This window comes from Puma concolor, chromosome D4, assembly GCF_028749965.1.
Source record: "Puma concolor isolate L17-30 chromosome D4, mPumCon1.1.hap2, whole genome shotgun sequence".
NCBI classification, from domain to species: domain Eukaryota; kingdom Metazoa; phylum Chordata; class Mammalia; order Carnivora; family Felidae; genus Puma; species Puma concolor.
Genome location: NC_141679.1, coordinates 44,582,992 through 44,602,390, shown reverse-complemented (window position 1 = coordinate 44,602,390; position 19,399 = coordinate 44,582,992). Strand labels below are relative to the sequence as shown.

The 19,399-nt window shown below is 38.2% G+C and overlaps 2 protein-coding genes across 7 annotated transcripts in view; one reads left to right on the top strand and one right to left on the bottom strand.

Annotated features, from left to right (window-relative positions):
• Nucleotides 1-409: 409 nt before the first annotated feature.
• RPS6 (ribosomal protein S6) lies at nt 410-4,748 on the top strand. Its single transcript, XM_025929996.2, has 6 exons — nt 410-558; nt 1,094-1,225; nt 1,739-1,949; nt 2,149-2,295; nt 4,356-4,513; nt 4,608-4,748. The coding sequence occupies exons 1-6, from the start codon at nt 553-555 to the stop codon at nt 4,701-4,703; spliced, it is 750 nt and encodes a 249-aa protein (XP_025785781.1). The 5' UTR covers nt 410-552; the 3' UTR covers nt 4,704-4,748.
• A 229-nt stretch (nt 4,749-4,977) lies between these two features.
• DENND4C (DENN domain containing 4C) overlaps nt 4,978-19,399 on the bottom strand; it is a 124,095-nt gene continuing 109,673 nt past the window's right edge. For all 6 annotated transcript variants that reach the window (XM_086685380.1, XM_086685381.1, XM_086685383.1 and 3 more), the window contains 5 exons: nt 18,120-18,365; nt 16,675-16,792; nt 10,418-10,568; nt 8,550-8,614; nt 4,978-8,334 (listed from right to left, as the gene is read on the bottom strand). In XM_086685380.1, the coding sequence (XP_086541506.1) occupies nt 8,198-8,334; nt 8,550-8,614; nt 10,418-10,568; nt 16,675-16,792; nt 18,120-18,365 (717 nt within the window). In that variant the 3' untranslated portion in view covers nt 4,978-8,197. The remainder of the gene's footprint in view (nt 8,335-8,549; nt 8,615-10,417; nt 10,569-16,674; nt 16,793-18,119; nt 18,366-19,399) is intronic.

Sequence of the window (19,399 nt, the reverse complement as noted above, 5' to 3'; positions counted from 1 at the left end):
AATTCTGCGACAGAAAACGATGACTGCAGGGCGACTGGTTAGAGGACATGCACAAAAACAAACCACGGCTTTCGAGTCATCCTGCTGTGAACAGCCGGAACCAGGGCAGAGCAAGCTTCTGAACCAAAAGGAACTAAAAATCTTCGGACACTAAGGTACAGGAGAGGCCAAGAGAGTTGAACTCCGCTCCTGCCTTCCTTCTGTGGTAGAAGCAGATGCAGAGTGGCCAAGACGGAGCTGGGACCCCGCTCTGGCCCAGGAGGGTGCGGGACAGACTGAGCAGTGGACATGCTAACCTTCAGAAACAAAAAACAAAAAAACAAAAACGAACAAAAAAAAAACGTCACAGCGAGAATATCACAAACAGCTCGCGGAACTAACCCTTCTACACTAATTAAACCCGGCTCCGGATGTGCCGCCCACCTATGCTCACTTCCGCTATCCCAGACGTCCTCTAACCTCGCGAGAACTAGAAGTGCCTATGAGACGTGGGCTAAGCGGAAGTCGGGCCTCTTTTTTCGTGGCGCTTCGGAGGCGGTAGGCAGCCTCACCATGAAGGTAGGAAGCGGTGGAGGGTTTTGGTCTAGGCTTGGGGTACGTGAATCGTGCCCCAGGACGCTGCATTACCGCAGTCCTAGCTCTCCAAAATCCTAGCTGTAGGCTGAGGAGAGTCTGAGGCGGGAGAAAGTTCTCCATTCTTGGGGCCACGGGTTCTTGGGAGAGCGGATGGCGAGCGATTACAGCTGGAGCCGCGCCGGGCGGGGAGCGCCATGGTGGCGTCCTCACGCCCGGCGGGACAGATAATGACCCTGCTGCCTAGTTGCGGCCCGTAACTCGGGCTCCTTGCTCTGGTAGGCCACACGGCCACGGAGGGCCCTTCGCGCCGGGGTCATTCCGCGATGCTTGAGGAAAAATTAGCCCGGGTTTTACGGCGGTGCTTCCGCGTTATTCTATACACAAGTTGTAGCTAGTAAAACGTATTTCAGCATTTCTGCTCGTTGTCTGTTACATAAAAGGCTTGTGGCAATGGAATTACCTTTGTAAATTCATTGGTTCTCTAAAGCTTTCCCCCCCCCCCCCCCTTAATCCTTAGCTGAACATCTCTTTCCCAGCTACTGGCTGCCAGAAACTCATTGAAGTGGACGATGAACGCAAACTTCGTACCTTTTACGAGAAGCGAATGGCCACAGAAGTTGCTGCTGATGCTTTAGGGGAAGAATGGAAGGTAAAAGTTGACTATTAAATTGTTGAAGCTGTGTAAGAGGTAGTAAACGTAGTTGGTAATTGGTGTATGTAGTGCGGTTCAAACTCCGGGTTGTCCTCTGACCGTGGGCTGGTTCCTTGCAAGTGTACCTTTTTCGGGTAGCGTTATCACCTTGCAGGGTTTTGTAGGTCACATGGGAAAATATACCTAAAGTTCTTGCCCTGCAAGCTGATAATCTCCAAAGAGTATCTTTAAAAAGTGCCAACAGGGTTGTTTCTGGTTCACTTGTTTGTTCTCTTGTGGTTTCTTCACATAGTCTTTCCTTTCCTAGAACTGTTAACATCTAGTATAAAAATATATAGGTTAGAAAGAGGGCTTGATTGATAGGAATTTGCTAATTGATCTTGGCAAACTGAAAATAAAGAAAACTTCATAACCAAGTTTCAAATTGGTTTTAGCATACTTCTAGGATTTGGGGTATACTTCATAAGGGCCATAATCTTTTATTTTGCATCGTGTCATTGTATGTTACAGGGTTACGTGGTACGAATCAGTGGTGGCAATGACAAACAAGGCTTCCCCATGAAGCAGGGTGTCTTGACCCATGGCCGTGTCCGCCTACTGCTGAGTAAGGGGCATTCCTGCTACCGACCGCGGAGGACTGGAGAAAGAAAGCGCAAATCTGTTCGGGGTTGCATTGTGGATGCCAATCTCAGTGTTCTCAACTTGGTCATTGTGAAAAAAGGTGAGGTTTCTTTGTGTTCTTGAGTTCAGTTTTTGTTGACATTGATTTAAAAGTTGATTACCCGAGTGTTTCTTATTTGCAGTGTCCACAGTTTGACCAGTGGACTTGTTTCTTTACCAGTGCATAAAGAGTAATTAGGATTTTTGTTTGTAAGAAAGTTGTGGGATTAAAAAGGTCTTTGATCACTTTTTCCTTTCAGGGGAGAAGGATATTCCTGGACTCACTGATACTACTGTGCCTCGTCGCCTGGGGCCCAAGAGAGCTAGCAGAATCCGCAAGCTTTTCAATCTCTCAAAGGAAGATGATGTCCGCCAGTATGTTGTGAGAAAGCCCCTAAATAAAGAAGGTAGGGGAGGTTTTGCAATTTAGAGTTTGCTCCATTTCATTTGTCTGTAGCATGTTGTGGGCATACTAGAAAGTAAGGTCTGCCCACTATGTATTTGCTTGGGGTTTAAGTTTTTTAGGAAAACTGGGGGAGAGGGTCAATATAGCCAGTTGGTATTAATCCTTGTCATATCTGATGATTCTCTAGAAGCATACTTGGAATTTTGCTTTGAGTCATTGATGTATAAGTTTATCTGAAGATGACTTCTATCAGATGTTTGAGGTTCATGACTTTGGGGTTAGGAGTCAGAAAAATTGATGAAAAATTCTGGGACTAGGGTTGAACGTGCTCTCACATCCCCCCCCCCCCATAATTTTGCTTTCTTTACATATTAACATATTAGCGTTTCTATTGTTTGTTTATAGAAGAATTTATACTTTCATCAACTGAAGTTGCTTTAACTTCTGCCCACCCCTCCCCCCTTTTTAAGTCAAAATTTTTAAATGTTGTTTTTGATAGAAAGCAAGTGCAAGCAGGCAAGGGGGAGAGAGAATCCCAAGCAGGTTCTGCACTGTCAGTGCAGAGTCCTACTTGGGGCGCAATCCCATAACTGTTGAGACCATGCCCTGAGCTGAACTAAGAGTCTTGACACTTAACCAGCTGAGCCATCCACGCACCCCTGGCCCTTATTTTCTCAGTCTTAGCTGTGGGTGGCAATAGTAGGAATTGTGGCCATTAGAAGAAAAACACTTTATTCAAAATACTAGGTCCAGGTGTTTGGGTTTTTGGAGCTTTTATATGTTAATATGGTATATACTAGATACATAGTTTGTTAGGTAACATAATCCATTACCAGTGAGGTCTGTAGCACCTGTTTTCTGTGACATTAATGTCTGTAGTAAGGTATGTGTGTAGTAAAGTGTAGGAGTATTTTACATTACGTGGAATAAAGAGCATGTCAGTCCTGGTTGGGTTTTCCTAACAAATCTGGAAAAATGTGGCTCCTGGCATATAGTGAGTGCTTATGGGTCAGTCCAAGATATCTGAACACCTGTGTGCCAGGTACTATTTTAAGTGTAGAGGATAGAGTATAAAAGAACAAGTTGTTCTCCTGAAGTTCACAGTTAGAAAGAAAAGGCAGGTACGTGGCAGTTGCCCATAACCACACCCCTGGAAATACTGCCAGTGTAGCCAGTGTTCTGGTTAACAGGCTTGTAATACGGGTTCTTAACATCTTTAAATAAGGGATTGTTTGACTTGTAGCAGCAGAACCTGAACAATTGAGCATTTCCTTTTAGAATATTTGCGTTAGCTATTTGTTAATCGCACTAGTTGTCCACAGACTCAAATGATTGCATCTGAAAAGGCTTTTGCTCCAAAGCACATTAGGATTTGGGATTCACAGACGACAAATGAAGATACTCTAAGCACAGTGTGTTGTACATTCTAATGTACGTGGTTTCATTCCCCAGATTGGCAGGATCTGCCTTGGCAAAATACTAGACTCAAGCACAAATGGGATTTCAAAGTGTGGTTAGGATATTGGTGCATATAAGAGTTGTACTTAGTTTTCATAGATGAGTTAAACATACAGTTAATACGGTTTGAAAATAATGCTCCTGTGTCTTACAGTACAAATGTAGAATACCTTACAAAGACGATCTAACTGTGGAAGGGAAATCAAAATGGAGTAGGAAAAAGCTTGGGATAGGGCTTTGTCCAGGCAGAGTAACATGAATCTACATATGTTCTTGAACTTGACATTCAAAGTACTAATGTGTAACAGGCTGTCTTAGGATTAAATGCACTACGCAGGAAAACCCTGGCATCTAGTAGAAAAAGTCTGTTCACCTTGCAGAAGGACTTAATCAGCTACTTACATTTTGAGATTTAGCCCATCTTGTGTTTTTGTTTGACAGGGTAGTGTTTTAAATTATACAATAGTTCAGATTCAGCTTAAGGCCTCATACAGCTAAGTTTTCCTAGGTATTACTGTTAGTAATGTTTTTAAAATGTAGATGTGGATTCTGATGAACAAGGGTATTCTTGAGAAGTGATGGAATTCTTGTCTGAATTTTCAGGTAAGAAACCTCGAACCAAAGCACCCAAGATACAGCGTCTTGTTACTCCACGTGTCCTCCAACACAAACGTCGGCGCATTGCTTTGAAGAAGCAGCGCACGAAGAAAAACAAGGAAGAGGCTGCAGAATATGCTAAGCTTTTGGCCAAGAGAATGAAGGTAAGTCAAGATACCTGGTAGAAAAAGTCAGGCCTTACTTTGGATTTACATTTTTAAGTCAGACAAGCTATAACTGCTTTTTTGTTTTGTTTAGGAGGCCAAAGAAAAGCGCCAGGAACAGATTGCCAAGAGACGGAGGCTGTCTTCTCTGAGAGCTTCTACCTCAAAGTCTGAGTCCAGTCAAAAATGAGATTGTTGTAAGAGGAACAAATAAATAAGATCAGACGTCAAACTACCTTTATTGATTTTCTTCATTCATAAGAAACAAATTCTGGTCACAGAAAAGGAAGTGTGCAGGAGATCCCTTCAAGTGGAGAGGCTGAGACCACACTGGGACAGCGGTAGAGATGGCCAGGACAGGGTTCTGGGGGGAATGGGTGGATAGCTCAGGAAAGGATTCTGAGCAGAATGTCCACTGCTTTTTCAGTGAGTCATGGAACAACTTGGAAATAAAGGACAGACTATTAATCTTTTGTATACTTTATTTTGAAGAATACAGTTTTAAAGGTCTATACATAATACATGAAAAGTGCCCTTATGAAGATGGACATTTGTCATACGTAAGTAAAAAAAACCTTGTTAAAAGCATAGTTAACGGATACCATTTTAAATCAGTTCACAAAGCTTTTAAAACCAGTGCAAGTTGTATTAACAAAAAGCTTTTCACCTCTAGTGAATTGTTATGTTCATCCTTTTTATGGTTTCAGTGTGCCTTTAAGAAACACTCTTTGCATCAATGAAAGATGCACAAACAGAAAGTAGCATGCTTTTTCTAACGTAGCCTGTCTAGTTTCTGTAGTAATTGCAGTTAGAACCGACCTTTTACAGACTAGAAGGATCATTAAAAGGCACGTTAGGCTTTAAGGGTGAAGAACAGGAGTTCCTTATTTGCTGGATTATACTTTTTTTAACCACAGGTGAGTAAAATTTTCAAACTGCTTTTAACAGAGAGGAGCAGTGCTTCACAAAATGTGCAGTGATTCAGAAGTTTGGGGCCTGAGATTCTACATTACTTGCAAGATTCAGGCTAATACCAGTAATGCCATCCCCTAGACTGGACCACATAGAAGATTCTTAGGCAAAAGTGAGATCCCCATTGCTCTTCATACAGGGTACTAAAATGTTACATAAAAGGGGAAGTCTTGATTGGCAATTGATATTTTGTAAATTGAAGTCAAACTAAAAAGGCAGAAAAGGAAAATGAAGCATTTTAAAATGACCCAAACCAAAAAGGAGTAACACTGCAGTGGGGGGGGGGGGGGGGGGGGGGGCGGGGTGTCACATAAAGGCCAGAAGTCAAGTCTGGTATACAGCCCAGAGTTTGTATTAACCAGTACTTGGTTGATTCCAATGTATGAAACATGAGAACCATCACCCTGCTTTCTCATATTAAGGAGTACAGTCACTAAAGTGGACAGATAATACTTAGGGTTAGACTATTCTAGCTCATTAATCCCAGCATATTTAAGATTGAGAACTTTTTAAGAGGATGTTGGAGAATATTTCAACATTAAGAATGTTGTATCCTGCATTTCTAGTTTGCACCAAAAAATGAAAAGAGCAACAATTGAATATCCAAATATTGAGATTTTTTTATGCTTATATTCTGCTTACTGAACACAGTTAACCCTAACAAAGCGGGTTGCTATAATTAACCTACAAAATGCAGCTAAAGTTGTATCACACTGTCCACTCCATATGTTAAAGGTTTAGCATTTAGGTAATGTTAAAAAACAATCTGCACTAATTTGAAAGATTATTTGCAGAAGTTCTCAGGCTTTTAAGTTTTACACATTGCTACAACTCATTGTAAACATCTCTAAATCTATGGATAATAATTGTATATCTGGCTTTTTGGTTTTCCTTTGCAGTTTGTAGTGGTCCACTTTCTATGGTAGGTGCTAGAAAAGGCCTTTATGTGCTTTTAGTAAATTGATCCCTATTTCTTGACAGCAGCAGGCTAAGGTTTCCAATATAAAATGGATGAGTCATTTAGAATGTTACAGAAAGTTACTAGAAAATGCATACTTTGGTACAAATATGGCCAAATCTTAAATGTGTAAGGAGATGTTCATTACACTTCTTAGTAGGAAGTGCTTTTGGGGTAATTTAGTTCAAGTTAAGGCTTAAACAGTACTGGAATTCTAAAAGTCAAAAGGGTTAGAATTGTCCACATTTCAGGAGCTTTGAAGATGTGACAGAACAGCACAGCAAGCTTAAGAATTTTTCATTTTATTCAACCTGGGGTTTTTATTTGCAAGGTAATTCCAAACTTGATGGGGCAGTGTTAAATTGCAAAAATATATACTCTGAGACAGTGCAAACGATCCGCTTTAAGGTAATGAGAGTTGTGCATAATTTCTGACAAGTTCTTCCACTTAGCACTTTCACAATAAATTGAAATGAAATCTGCATAGGTCAGATTAACCCTGAAATGTTGGAAGACTGGTACAGTAACAAGTTCTTAAAGATTACACCAGGTGGGAGATTTGTAATGGAAATAATTTTTTAATCAGTTGATCTAGTCATCCGCATAATTACTATAAAAGCACACATATCAACCATTGGCTTTTTAAACCATGCAGAGTTAAGGCAAACATTACTATTCCTAAGGGACATTTTTAATGAAAGGCATGATAAATGTCAGGCATGTGAGGTCATGATTTTCTTGAACCTACTGGCAACAAGCCTAATAAGCTTTAATGTTTTAAGACTTATTGATCAATCCTAAAAAACAGTATTTACAAATGCACAAATAATAAGCATAGAAATCTATTATACAAGAATAAAATTTCTGTGTGCAGTGCAAGTTTATCCCACAGGTTTTTAAAAGTGACCAATAGCAACAATTCATGTACCTGAACAATTTCAGGTCCAAAGAATAAAGAGGAGCATTTTAAACCTATTCCAATTTTGTAAATTATGAGGCTGATTTAATTTCATTTAAACTACATGATTGGCTCATTTATTCCAATCTTAAAGCTGTTGCAAATTAATGGTATTGGGAAGAGGATGAAAAGTAATGTGGATATTCAAGATAATCCATTAAGGAAGAAAATACATAATATGGATGAAGAAATAGAGGCAAGGCGGTTGTCATCAGACTTTAAGGTAATTTTGATTAATGACTACAGAGGAGTTTAGTAGTAGTCATATAATAGCTGCAGACCCCTTTCAGAGAACTGTATTGCAACATGCAGTCTAAGAATTTTAATAAATATAATATGGCTGTACATACAAATACCTACACAGCCACACCTATACACACATACACAAATAGTTGCTCTTATAATTGAGATTTCATTTGTTTGGGGGTTAGGCAAGTTTACATTAAACTACTACTCCCCAAACCCAATAGCTTCAAATATAAACAAAATGCCAAGAATTAATATTTCTCATCAACCTACATACACTGAGAAATCCAAAAAACAGTTTTCAAGCGGAGGCAGATAAAACCATTTAGAAGTTGCAAACCTTCAGACATGAACCCTGGGACATTTTAATGGCATTTTTATGTTGCAAGAGGATTCAGTATAAGCTACATTTCATTATATACTGTCCCAAGAGTTAACTTCATTTCACTTTCATCAATCGTTAGCATTTGGAACAAACCTTACATGTTTGCCAACTGAATCTATTTACCCTCAAGCTTTGTGCATCAAAAAAATCTAGTGAACCTCTTACTTAAATGAGAGGCGCTCCAAAACACTTCCTGCACCATTCCACACTGATACTTGGTGGAGCATCAATTTTCTGTAACTTCTCAAGAATCTCTGAAGACAAATTATTGTATGCAAGTCCATATTCATTGTCGAAAGCCTCTGAAAGACATTTTCAAAAATGGAGTTGTAATTTGTGAAACAAAAGCCATAAATAGAAAAATGGTAGTCAAGTAAAGTCAAGTATATATAAACTGCATATTTAAAAGTAGAAATCTTTTCAAAACTAACAGGAGTATTTACCCATACCAATTGCAATTGTGTAAATTACTTCAGAAAATGAAAAAACCTGCTTTAGTAATCATTAACCAACTTACCAATATCGATATTCTCTCTTCCAAGAGACACTAATGATAAGAAGAGGATTTCTCGGTATAAACTCCTATAAAACAAGTATTTTTAAAGTTAATAGGCAAAGAACATAAAAACACATGGCGGTTTTTTAAAATGGTGAGCAATGATTAAGCTCTATAGTTAACAGCAATGTATCCACTGGTTTTGATATCACTCCACAGTTATGTCACCTTTTGCAACACTGAATTTCTATTTCAAATTAAAAAGTTACGGGCATAAGGCTTCACACCAAAAACTTTTAAATGGCTTACCTTCATTATTAACATTTTAACAATACACAGTTTCACCCTTGAACAATATGGGTTTGAGTTCCATGGGTCCACCTACACTTTTTTTTTTAATGTTTATTTTTGAGGGAGAGAGAGGGGAAGACAGAATCCAAACAAAGCAGGCTCCAGGCTCTGAGCTGTCAGCACAGAGCTGGATATGGGGCTCAAACTTGTGAACTGTGAGATCACAACCTGAGCTGAAGTCAGATACTTAACAGACTGAGCCACTCAGGCACCCCCACACTGTTTTTGTTTTGCTTTTCAATACAGCAGAGTCCTATAAAGGTATTTTCCTTATAATTTTTTAGTAACATTTTCTTTAGTAACTTTATTGTAGAAACACAGTATATAATACAACATACAAAATGTGTTAACTGTTTATGCTATAGGTAAGGCGTCTGGTTAAGAGTAGGCTATTAAGTTTTGGGGTAGTCCAAAATTATACACAGATTATCAATTCCATGGGGGGGGGGTCATTCAAGGGGTCAATTTAACTCTACAATTAAAATTTGCAAAAGCAGGGTCTTCTCTCATCTTTTGCCACTTGACAAAGTAATGTTAATTTTTAAGTAAGTTCGGGGTCCAAAACCCTTGGACACACTGTGAAAGGTGGTGTGGTCTCTTTACTATTTAATCTACCAATAAAGGATGAACCATATTTATTTGGTTTGTGAACATAATACTGTCAAAAGCCAAACCTTAAAAATGAAGGAACGCTTAAATGAAGTGATTCCTGAATATTTTAACATAGAAAAAAATTGCAGAGCAATGTTGACTCTGATAAAGCTTCATCATATAGCTTTAAAAGGTTCAGAAGCCATAACCTGTCATTTCTAATTTTCCTTCCCTGCCCTTAAACTACAGATGCTTGAAACTAGCTGCTCTTTAGTCTGTGAAGGTCATCTCTATCTCAACTGTTGAGATTACAAAAGGACCCATCATTTTCATAATCAATTCATGCTCTATCACTTCTGAAGTTATCTTCAAAGATGCCACAACCAAAGAAACTTGCAGAGTACCTGGAAACTGTTAATGATTGGTAGAATTTATGATGCCACTTTTCTGAAGTTTCCACTGAAAAATTTACTCACGTAGAGGCTGGAGTACTGATCTAAGCATGTTAGCAGAAGCAGGAAAGCTCCTTATCCTTTGTAATTCACTGTTTCCATCACGTTCCTAAATTGTTTCTATTCCTAAATAGGTTTGTTTTTTTTTTTTTTAACTATCCCACAAGAGAATAAAATATAAGATGCGCAGGTTGACAGGGCCTGAACAAGCAGTACACATGTATAATAACATCACTGTTAACAAATTCATCGAAGCTTTCCAGTGAATAACAGCAGTGGTTCCCAAAGACGCAGTACAGTTTAGACATTCATGAATCACCTCCTAAAATTTAATCTATTCCTCTATACCAGAACTTTTGTTAGGTTTGCTCAGGTATGAAAGGAAACTCTGGGTAGCACTTTTCAAAACAGGTATGCTTCTTTTACAATTAGAGATATTTTTTAAATAATACTTAAACATGAAATTGAGTGGCAAGAAGCAAAAATGATTATTACCTTTGTCTTTTCATGTCTGGCTTTATTAGCTGTGAAAGTAGGTTGATGGGTTTCAGAACATCATTATGTTGAATACTCTGCCTGATGGTTTCTACTAAAGTGCTTGTTGCTTCTTGTTCCTCTGACAGAAGAGACAATTTCTTTTCAGAATCTAATAAGAAGAACACAGGAAGTAAGAATAATTACTTTTAAAAGACTTTTTTCCAGAACTGTAGCATTTTCTAGTTTTCTATTCAACACCGCCTCCCCCTTAAGAGTAAACTTCTGTGTCAATGTGACCAGCTACAAAAGGTTTTTCCTGCTTTCTTCAGATAGGAAAGGCTTGTCCCTTTGACTTTTCTCTGAACACAGGGGTTCCTGCTTCAGGCTGGGATGTGATAGTTTGTACTCCAGCAGCAATCTTATAACCATAGAGCAACCTTAACTGATGGAAACGCAAGACACAAGTAAGACACAACACAAGGAGCCTGGGTCCCTGATGACAGAGGAGTTGCCTATCAGTCCTGGAGTGTCCACTTCATAACTTCTCTATGGGAGAGAATAATCTTTACCTGTTTAAACTTCTGTTATTTGCCATTAAATATAGCCGAGTATAATCCTAATTGATACAAAGGCAATTCTAGAATTATTAAGAACAAACATTTATACAGATTTCATAGAGTATAAAAGTGCTTCAGTATTGTACTGGAATTGAATCATGCTGACATTCAAAGTATACAAAATCAATGAAGTGTGCCTGGCCCAGAATAAAAGGAAAACTAATACTGCAGGTAATTCCAGCAGCCGTACAATTTTATTTATACCCATGTGAGTTGAGATGGGAATATGTATCCAGTAGCTCCCTAGTCAGTCTCATTGAGAATCCATCATAAAACCAGCTGTTGTATTTTTCATACAACACAGCCCCTTAGTAAAGGTAACTAGTAGTACTTCATTTGTGTTCAAACAAAGAAACAGCAAAGCTCTCTATTACAAGGGGAAATACTGGCTCTTACGGGCTTTGATTCTAGCTCTTCTACCTGCCACATGATGACCTTTGTATATATTTGATTTTTATGCTATGCTGTGATTTTAGAACCTAACCCAAATATAATCTGCAACTTCACTGTTTCTCATTTAGTTTAATTAACACTTCGAGATATAATTCCCAAACCATTCAATACACCCATTTAAAGTGTACAATTCAGTGGTTCTCAGTACATTAAGCTGTACAATCATCGTATTATCATCCCCAAAGAAATCTCCTGTCTATTAGCAGTCCCTCCTCTATCTCCCAAACCCCTCAGCCCTAAAAATAATACTTTTATTTTTAAATAATATTCCACTGTATGGATATGCCATATTTTATCCATTTATCAGTGGATGGACATTTAGGTGGTTTCCATTATTTGGCTATTAAGAAAATGCTAAGCACAGTGCACAAATTTTTATACATAGGTATGCTTTCATTTCTTGGTATATACTCAAGAGTGCAACTGCTGTGTCTTATGACTACTCTACTATTTTGAGGACCTGCGAAACTGTTTTCCAAAGTAGCTCCACTATTCTTTATTCCACTCAGCAGTGTATGAGGGTTCCAATTTCTCTATATCCTCACCAACACCAACACTTGTTAGTGTCTGATCCTTTAGATTATGGCCTACCTACTGAGTGGGAAGTGTCTCTCTTTGTGGTTTTGGTTTGCATGTCCTTGAGGTCTAATGATATCGAACATCTTTTCATTTGCTTTTGGCCATTTGTATAACATCTCTGAAGAACTGTCTATTCAGATCCTACTATGGTCTGAATGTGTCTCCCCAAAATTCTTATGTTGAAAGACCTCATATCAAATGTAATGGCATTAGGAGGTGAGGCCTTTGGGAGGCAATTAGGTCATGAGGGCAGAGTCCTCATGACTGGATTAGTGCCTATAAAATTTAGGGGGGGGGGGTGGTACCAGAGTTCCCTCATATGAAAGGATCTAATGAGAAATCTGCAACCTGGAAGAGGGCCCTGAACTGACTGTGTTGGCACCCTGATCTTGGACCCACAGAACTGTGAGAAATACATTTCTATTATTTATAAGCCACCCAGTCTTTGGTATTTTGTTACAGTAGCCGAATGGACTAAGACAGATCCTTTGCCCAGTTTTAAAGTGGGTTGTTTTTCTATTGTTGAGTTGTAAGAGTTCTTTGTATGTTTTGACTTTAAATCCTTTTTAAGATGTATTATTTGTACATATCTTTCCCCTAGTCCATGGGTTGACATTTTTGATGGTTTATTTTTCAGCACAGAAGTTTTTTATTTTAATTGTCTACTTAATCTACTTTTCCTTTTCTCACGTGCTTTTGGTGGTGGTATATCTAAAAAGGCCTGTGTCTACAAGGTCATGAATATTTACTCCTATTCTAAGACTTCTACAGTTTTAGCTCTTACATTTAGATCTATAATCCATTTTGAGTTCATTTTTATGTATAATTTGAGGAAGTGATCCATCTTTGCCTTTTTTTTTTTGTTTTGCATGTTGCTCCAGTGGTCCCAGCACCCTTTGTTGGAAAGACTATTCTTTAGGTCTTAGACTATTCTTTAGGTCTGTTTTAGCCTATTGTTGGGTTGATCCCCTTATCATTATATAATGCCTTTGTCTCTTTCCACACTCTTTTGTTTTAATGTCTATTTTCTGTCTGATAGAAGTAAAAGGCGAAAGATTTATACAATCTGAAGAGAAACCAGAGTATTATTTTTTTGTCTAACGTAAGTATTGCTACCCTATTTGCTTTTGTTTGTTTTGTTTCCATTTGCACACATATCTTTTTCCAGCCCTTCACTTTCATTCTCTGTTTATCTTTAGGTCTAAAATGAGTCTCTTGTAGGCAGCAAAGAGATGGGTCTCTCTTTTTTTTTTTTTTTTTTTATCCATTCTGTCATCCTCTCCTTTTGATTAGGGCGTTTAGTCCATTTACATTTAAAGTCATTATTGACAGGTATGTACTTACTGCCATTTTAATTGTTTTCTGGTTGTTTTCATAGTTCTCTATTCCTTTCTTCTTTTCTGGCTCTCTTCCTTGTGGTTTGAGGGTTTTCTTTAGTTTTTATGCTTAGATTCCTTTCTCTCTTTTTTTTTTTTTTATATTATAGGTGTTTGATTTGTGACTACCATGGGGTACACGGAGAGTGTTAATATTGGCTCCCCCAAGTGTCCAGCTATCTAGGCTAGGGGAGGAGAAGAAAAACAGTGCCTGCCAGCACTTTTGTTCCCAGAGAAGTCTGCAGATCTCTGCCCCTTTGGTACATGTCCTAAAATTAGTCAACAAATCTCCTTCACATATACCCCAGGCACTTTTCAAACTGCTGCTGCTTTGCTGTGTCCCCAGCAAGTTACTTAGCATGCTGGCTCTTTAAAGGTGGGGACTCAGCTTCCTGTCATCCTCTGGCTCTCCTGGAGTTAAGTGCTGCTGATTTTCAAAGCCAGAAGTTATGGGGACTTTGCTTCTCAGTGCAGGTACCTAGTATGGGGTCCGATCCCCTCCTTCCTCCCCCATGCTTATGATGCTCCTCCCACTTGTAGTTAGTTGTACTGAAGTATGGTTCCCGACTGCCCTGCTTCCCCTTTTTGATATGGACTTCTCTCTACAATTAGCTTTGGAAGATCTGTTTCACCAGTCTCCAGGTCATTTTCAGTTAGTTCAACAGATGTAGCTGTTGCTTCAATTTGTCTGTGGGACAAAGTAAACTCAAGATCCGTCTACTCTGCCATATTCCCTCCTTTTTCTTTAATAACTTTCACCAATTATGGTTGTTTTGCTAGGAAGCGGGTCTCTGAAAATCCTCTTCCAGAAGTCATTGAGAAGTCATACCATTCTAAAAGCCATCACCCACTTAATTGTTCTCTTTTAATGTCATTTACATGCCAATTCTTCATTTAAAGCAGCCAATCAAGGCGTTCTTGAGAAATAAGGCCATTCTTGAAAATGCTAAATTTTATTTTCATCATAAATTATAGAATATTTTGAAACACCTGTGCATTTCAAGAGAGGTGGGAAATAACTAAAGAAATAGCAACACTATCATTTTCTAACATGAAATTTCAAGGCTACTTGGCTATTTAAAAAAAACATAAAAATATCTGAACTGAAACCACAACAACAAAAACGACAAAAACAGCTTATAATGTACTTAACTATAATTTTATGACTAGCATTTTCAAGGGAAACAATCCAAATAGCAAAATATTAATAGAGTTTTTGAAAAGGACAATCTAATAAAAGATTAAAAGTGAACTGTTCCCTTTCTCTTCCAAGGAGCCACTGTTAGTAGTAGTTTTAGACCTTTTTATTTGCAGATATTCAAAACACAGATATATATTTTGGGGTTGATTTTTCCAAAGAAAAAAAAGAAAGAAGATCATACACTGTTCTGAAACCTGCCCTTTTTCACTCAATATATGATGGGCATCCATCCTTTCAGACACCTGTATGCAAATGACCCTTATACTTTTTCTTGGCTGCCAACATTTCATAGTATGGATTTATCTCAATTCTCCTGTTAGGTATTTATGTGAAGTTTTTAAAACAAATAATCATACAGTAAGCATCACTGTACAGAAAGCTTTGCATATGCTTTCTATAGAACAGAGCTGTCTTACTGTGATTGCTGAGTTTAAGGATATCCACATATTAAATATGGATAATATAGTCCACATTGTTCTCCAGAAGTATATCATTTGCACTTCTAACAGTGTATCAAAGTGTTCTTTTCCTTCATATCCTCAAAAAGACTGGATTTTAATTATTAAGATCTTTTGCCATCCTGATGTAACTAAGTTTGTATTTTTCCTTTTTTAACAAAAGAACTTGATATTTCATTAAGTAAAGAGATTGAGCATTTTTTCATATTTGTGTTAGGAACTGAATTATATCTCCTCAAAATTCATATGTTTGAAGCTCTAACCCCCAATGTGGCTATATTTGAAGATAGGGTCTTTAAAGAGGTAATTAAGGTTAAATGAGGTCATAGAGTGGGAACCTAATCCAACATAACTGGTGTCCTCATAAGAAGGGAAAAAGACACCAGGGGGATGCACATGTACACAGAGAAAAGGCCAACTGCAAGCCAAGGAGGGAGGCCCTGGGAGAAACCAATCTTGCTCACACCAGTTCCAGACTGTGAGGAATGAATTTCTGTTGCTGAAGCCACCCAGTCTGTGGTATTGTTATAGTAGCCCTGGCAAACTAATATAAACTATGCAACGTTTCTTCCACGAACTGCCTACTGATGTCATTTGTTCATCTCCTGGGTTGTGTCGTCTTATTGACTTAAAGGACTATGGAACAGTGAATGATACAACTTTTTAAATGCTCTGTAAAAATATGTTCTAAATACAAAAGACTGAAAATGAAACCAGAATCTTTGAGGTTAGTATCCATGTAATTAAAATTATGATCTTATACCAACACATCCAAATTACTCTTAAACTATATAGAATTTACTCTCCAGGGCACCTTGGTGGCTCAGTAGGTTAAGGATTCAACTCTTGATTTCAGCTCAGGTTATGATCTCACAGTTTGTGAGTTTGAGCCTGGTGTCAGGCTCCGCGCTCACAGTGCAGAACCTGCTTGGGATTCTCTCTCTCCCTCTCTCTCTGCCCCTCCCCTACTCACACATGCACTTGCTCATTCACTCTCTCAATTAAAAAAAAAAAAAAAAAAAAGAAGTTACTCTCCAAATACCTAACCAATTGGCATTTGACAGAAAAATCACAAAACACTCTTCAACTCCCTGATGCAGTTAAATGGGTCAGTACAAGAGCAAATCAATTTGATCTAAAGTGGCAAGATTTTTGAAAGAAATAATAAAAACATATGAAAAATTTTAAAGTAAAGCAGAATAATTTGTTTCTCTCATCTCAATTTTTTACCTCGATAGTCTATTCTTCTTTATTGTTTTTAAAATTTTTTAATGTTTATTTTTATTTTTGACAGGGACACCGCATGAATGGGAGAGAGGGAGACACAGAATCTGAAGCAGGCTCCAGGCTTTGAGCTGTCAGTACAGAGCCTAACGTGGGACTCAAACTCATGGACTGCAAGATCATGACCTGAGCTGAAGTCAGACGCTTAAATGACTGATCCACCCAGGCACCCATTATTCTTCATTATTGTTAAATAGTATTTTACTGTATGGATTGTACCACAATTTGTTTATTTATTCACCTATGAAAAGATATATGGGTTATTTCCAGTTTGAGTCTTTTATGTCTTTAATTCTAATTTACTTACTAAAATTCCTCCATGAGACATACAAAGGTTCTCCTGGTTCCTGATGAAGGTTGATATTATCCCATAATAGCTGAATATACACAAGTTTGCTATCCTGGGACAGAGATGACAGAGGAAGCTAAAAGAGATCAATAGAAAGTATTAGTACTCTAAGCATAATAATTACCAGTGGATCTAGCAAAGCTTGGTTATATAAAATAAAAGCGTTCTTTTGAAACTGTGGACCTAAAATTCTAAGCAAAAAATTTTGATTTTTATTTGTATTGATACATATTCCTACTTTCTGAGGTGCATATTTTTCATTCCTACTTCCACAGATTGCAAAGACAACTTGGTAACTGGCACAGTGGCCACATGAAAGATTAGTCACCATTAGAACAAATTTTAAGGTAGAGAAAGTACAATAGTTTCTACTATCTTGTGCTGTTACTTAAAATAAATGAGTCAAAATAGAGTGTAATACTTTAAGAAAATATTTTCTTGTGCCCCTGGTGTGTGTTGGGGTGTCTCTAATCAATATTATAAATGAAGAAACTCTAAAAGCCCACTATCTCCAATGGAATCGGGCACCCCAGCCCAAGTACAGTAAGGGCTTTAAAGTCAGACAGCCAGACTGTGGTCTTGGCTCCCCGTCACGTAGCAGGTGTGTGACCCCGTGAAAATTACTTAACTTCTCCAACTTTTAATTATATCATCTGAAAAACATGCATGAGAGGAGTCCTTTAAAATAAAGTTGTTATGGGGCGCCTGGGTGGCGCAGTCGGTTAAGCGTCCGACTTCAGCCAGGTCACGATCTCGCGGTCCGTGAGTTCGAGCCCCGCGTCAGGCTCTGGGCTGATGGCTCAGAGCCTGGAGCCTGTTTCCGATTCTGTGTCTCCCTCTCTCTCTGCCCCTCCCCCGTTCATGCTCTGTCTCTCTCTGTCGCAAAAATAAATAAACGTTGAAAAAAAAAATTTTTTTTTTAAAATAAAGTTGTTGCGAGAAGGTCAATTGGTGATATGATAGTTCAGAATAAAAGCTACCTTTTCTAGCCACCCTTGCAAACTAGGTATGACCATATAACTAAGTTTAGGCCAAACAGATACATAGAGAAATGTTATGTACAACTCCAGGAACCATCCCTACAGAAAGAAGACACATTCTTCTCCATTCATTTTTATCCTTACTGCTGGCTGGAATAGGGACATGATGGCTAGAAATAGAGAGGCCATCCTGGACCAGGTATAGAACTTGGAAATGGAGGTTATACACAGCTGACCAAAAAGACAGAAGGATCTCAGGTCCCTAAGACTACATCATCCCAGGACCACCTTCCCAAACTTTGACGTGAGAGAGAAATAACGTACATCTCGTTAAGGCACTGTTGTTGTACACTTGTTACTCTGAAGTTAAGCCTCATTCTCACCAACACCAACGTAGTACAAGTATAGAAGTTGGTACCCTACCTGTACACCTCCATTACAATGTTCAGATGTGAGGATAAGTCCTGGCAAGTTACTAGGAAGGTCCAAACGTCTGAAATACCAAACGAGGTTCCAGAAAATGATTGGATGTTTATTGATGAAAGAGGATGTGTGAATCACTTGATCACCTTCATTTTCTAGCAAAGATTCAAGTTCTTTACGAAGCACTAGAGGACTCAAGTAGGGCACAGAAACAGGGGGAGGATTGGGTCTTTTTCCTAAAGGATCCTTTAAAAAATAAAAATACAGAAAGAAGTGAATATTATCTATTCTGTGTATGTTTAAGAGTACTTCTCAAGGAGATTATGCTCTATCCTTTCAAAATCAGTTACTTCAGAACCATTGCTACATGCAGTATACGCTAATGAAAACCTAAAAAAAGAAAAGAAAGTACTTAATCATAAATGCCCTTACGTTAAATGATTACAAAAGAAAATAATCCAGAGACAGACCCTAAACATACAGAGTTTCTCTATCAGATTGATTTTTTTTTTTCCTTTTCAACTTTTACAAAAAAAATACTACATTTCAGGGATGCCTGGGTGGCTCAGTCGGTTAAGCATCCAATTCTTGATTTAAGTTCAGGTCATGGTTTTCATGGTTGTGAGACTGAGCTCTGCATCAGGCTCTGTGTTGAGCATGGAGCCTGCTTGGGATTCTCTCTTTCCCTCTGCTGCTCTCCTGCTAGTGTGTGTTCTTGCACACACATGCTCTCTCTCAAAAACAAAACAGAAAGAAATACTACATTTCAGATATTTAGGATTATTCCAAAAAAAAAAAAAAAGAAGTTGACTCTATCTTCTTCCTACAATCTAAATAGATGGGGCAATTTTTGTGTTAATATTATTTGATGACTCCTTTTAGAATTATATCTAATGTGCTTTCACATTTGATTGCAACAGCTAAAGAGCAGTCTTACAAACAAAGGAAAACGATGCCAATTCAGACTTTCTAAGTTGTGCAAATTATAATCAGAATAAAATGCTTATGACCAACTCATTAATGGGTACCCCTAGTGCCCAGGCTGTGGTCTCCAAATACCATTTCCTCAAAAATGAACTAGAGCTTCTTAGAGAAATGGCTGATTCTAGGTCTAGAGAAAGAAATATTAACATGAGCATGAAACATCTTGTCATATAAGAAAGCAAAGAAGCTTTGTAAAAAAAATTAGAAAAAGGCTGCTAGAGATGTGTCAAAAGAACTAAAACACCAACCTGTAGAGGCTTCTAGCTGATCAAAGATGGATGATATATTAATAAGGA

Bases quoted from the DNA above. Each gene is read 5' to 3' on its own strand.
- RPS6 (XM_025929996.2), top strand. The intron at 1,226-1,738 runs GTAAAAGTTGAC...TGTATGTTACAG, and splicing joins CTTTAGGGGAAGAATGGAAG to GGTTACGTGGTACGAATCAG. The intron at 4,514-4,607 runs GTAAGTCAAGAT...TGTTTTGTTTAG, and splicing joins TTTTGGCCAAGAGAATGAAG to GAGGCCAAAGAAAAGCGCCA.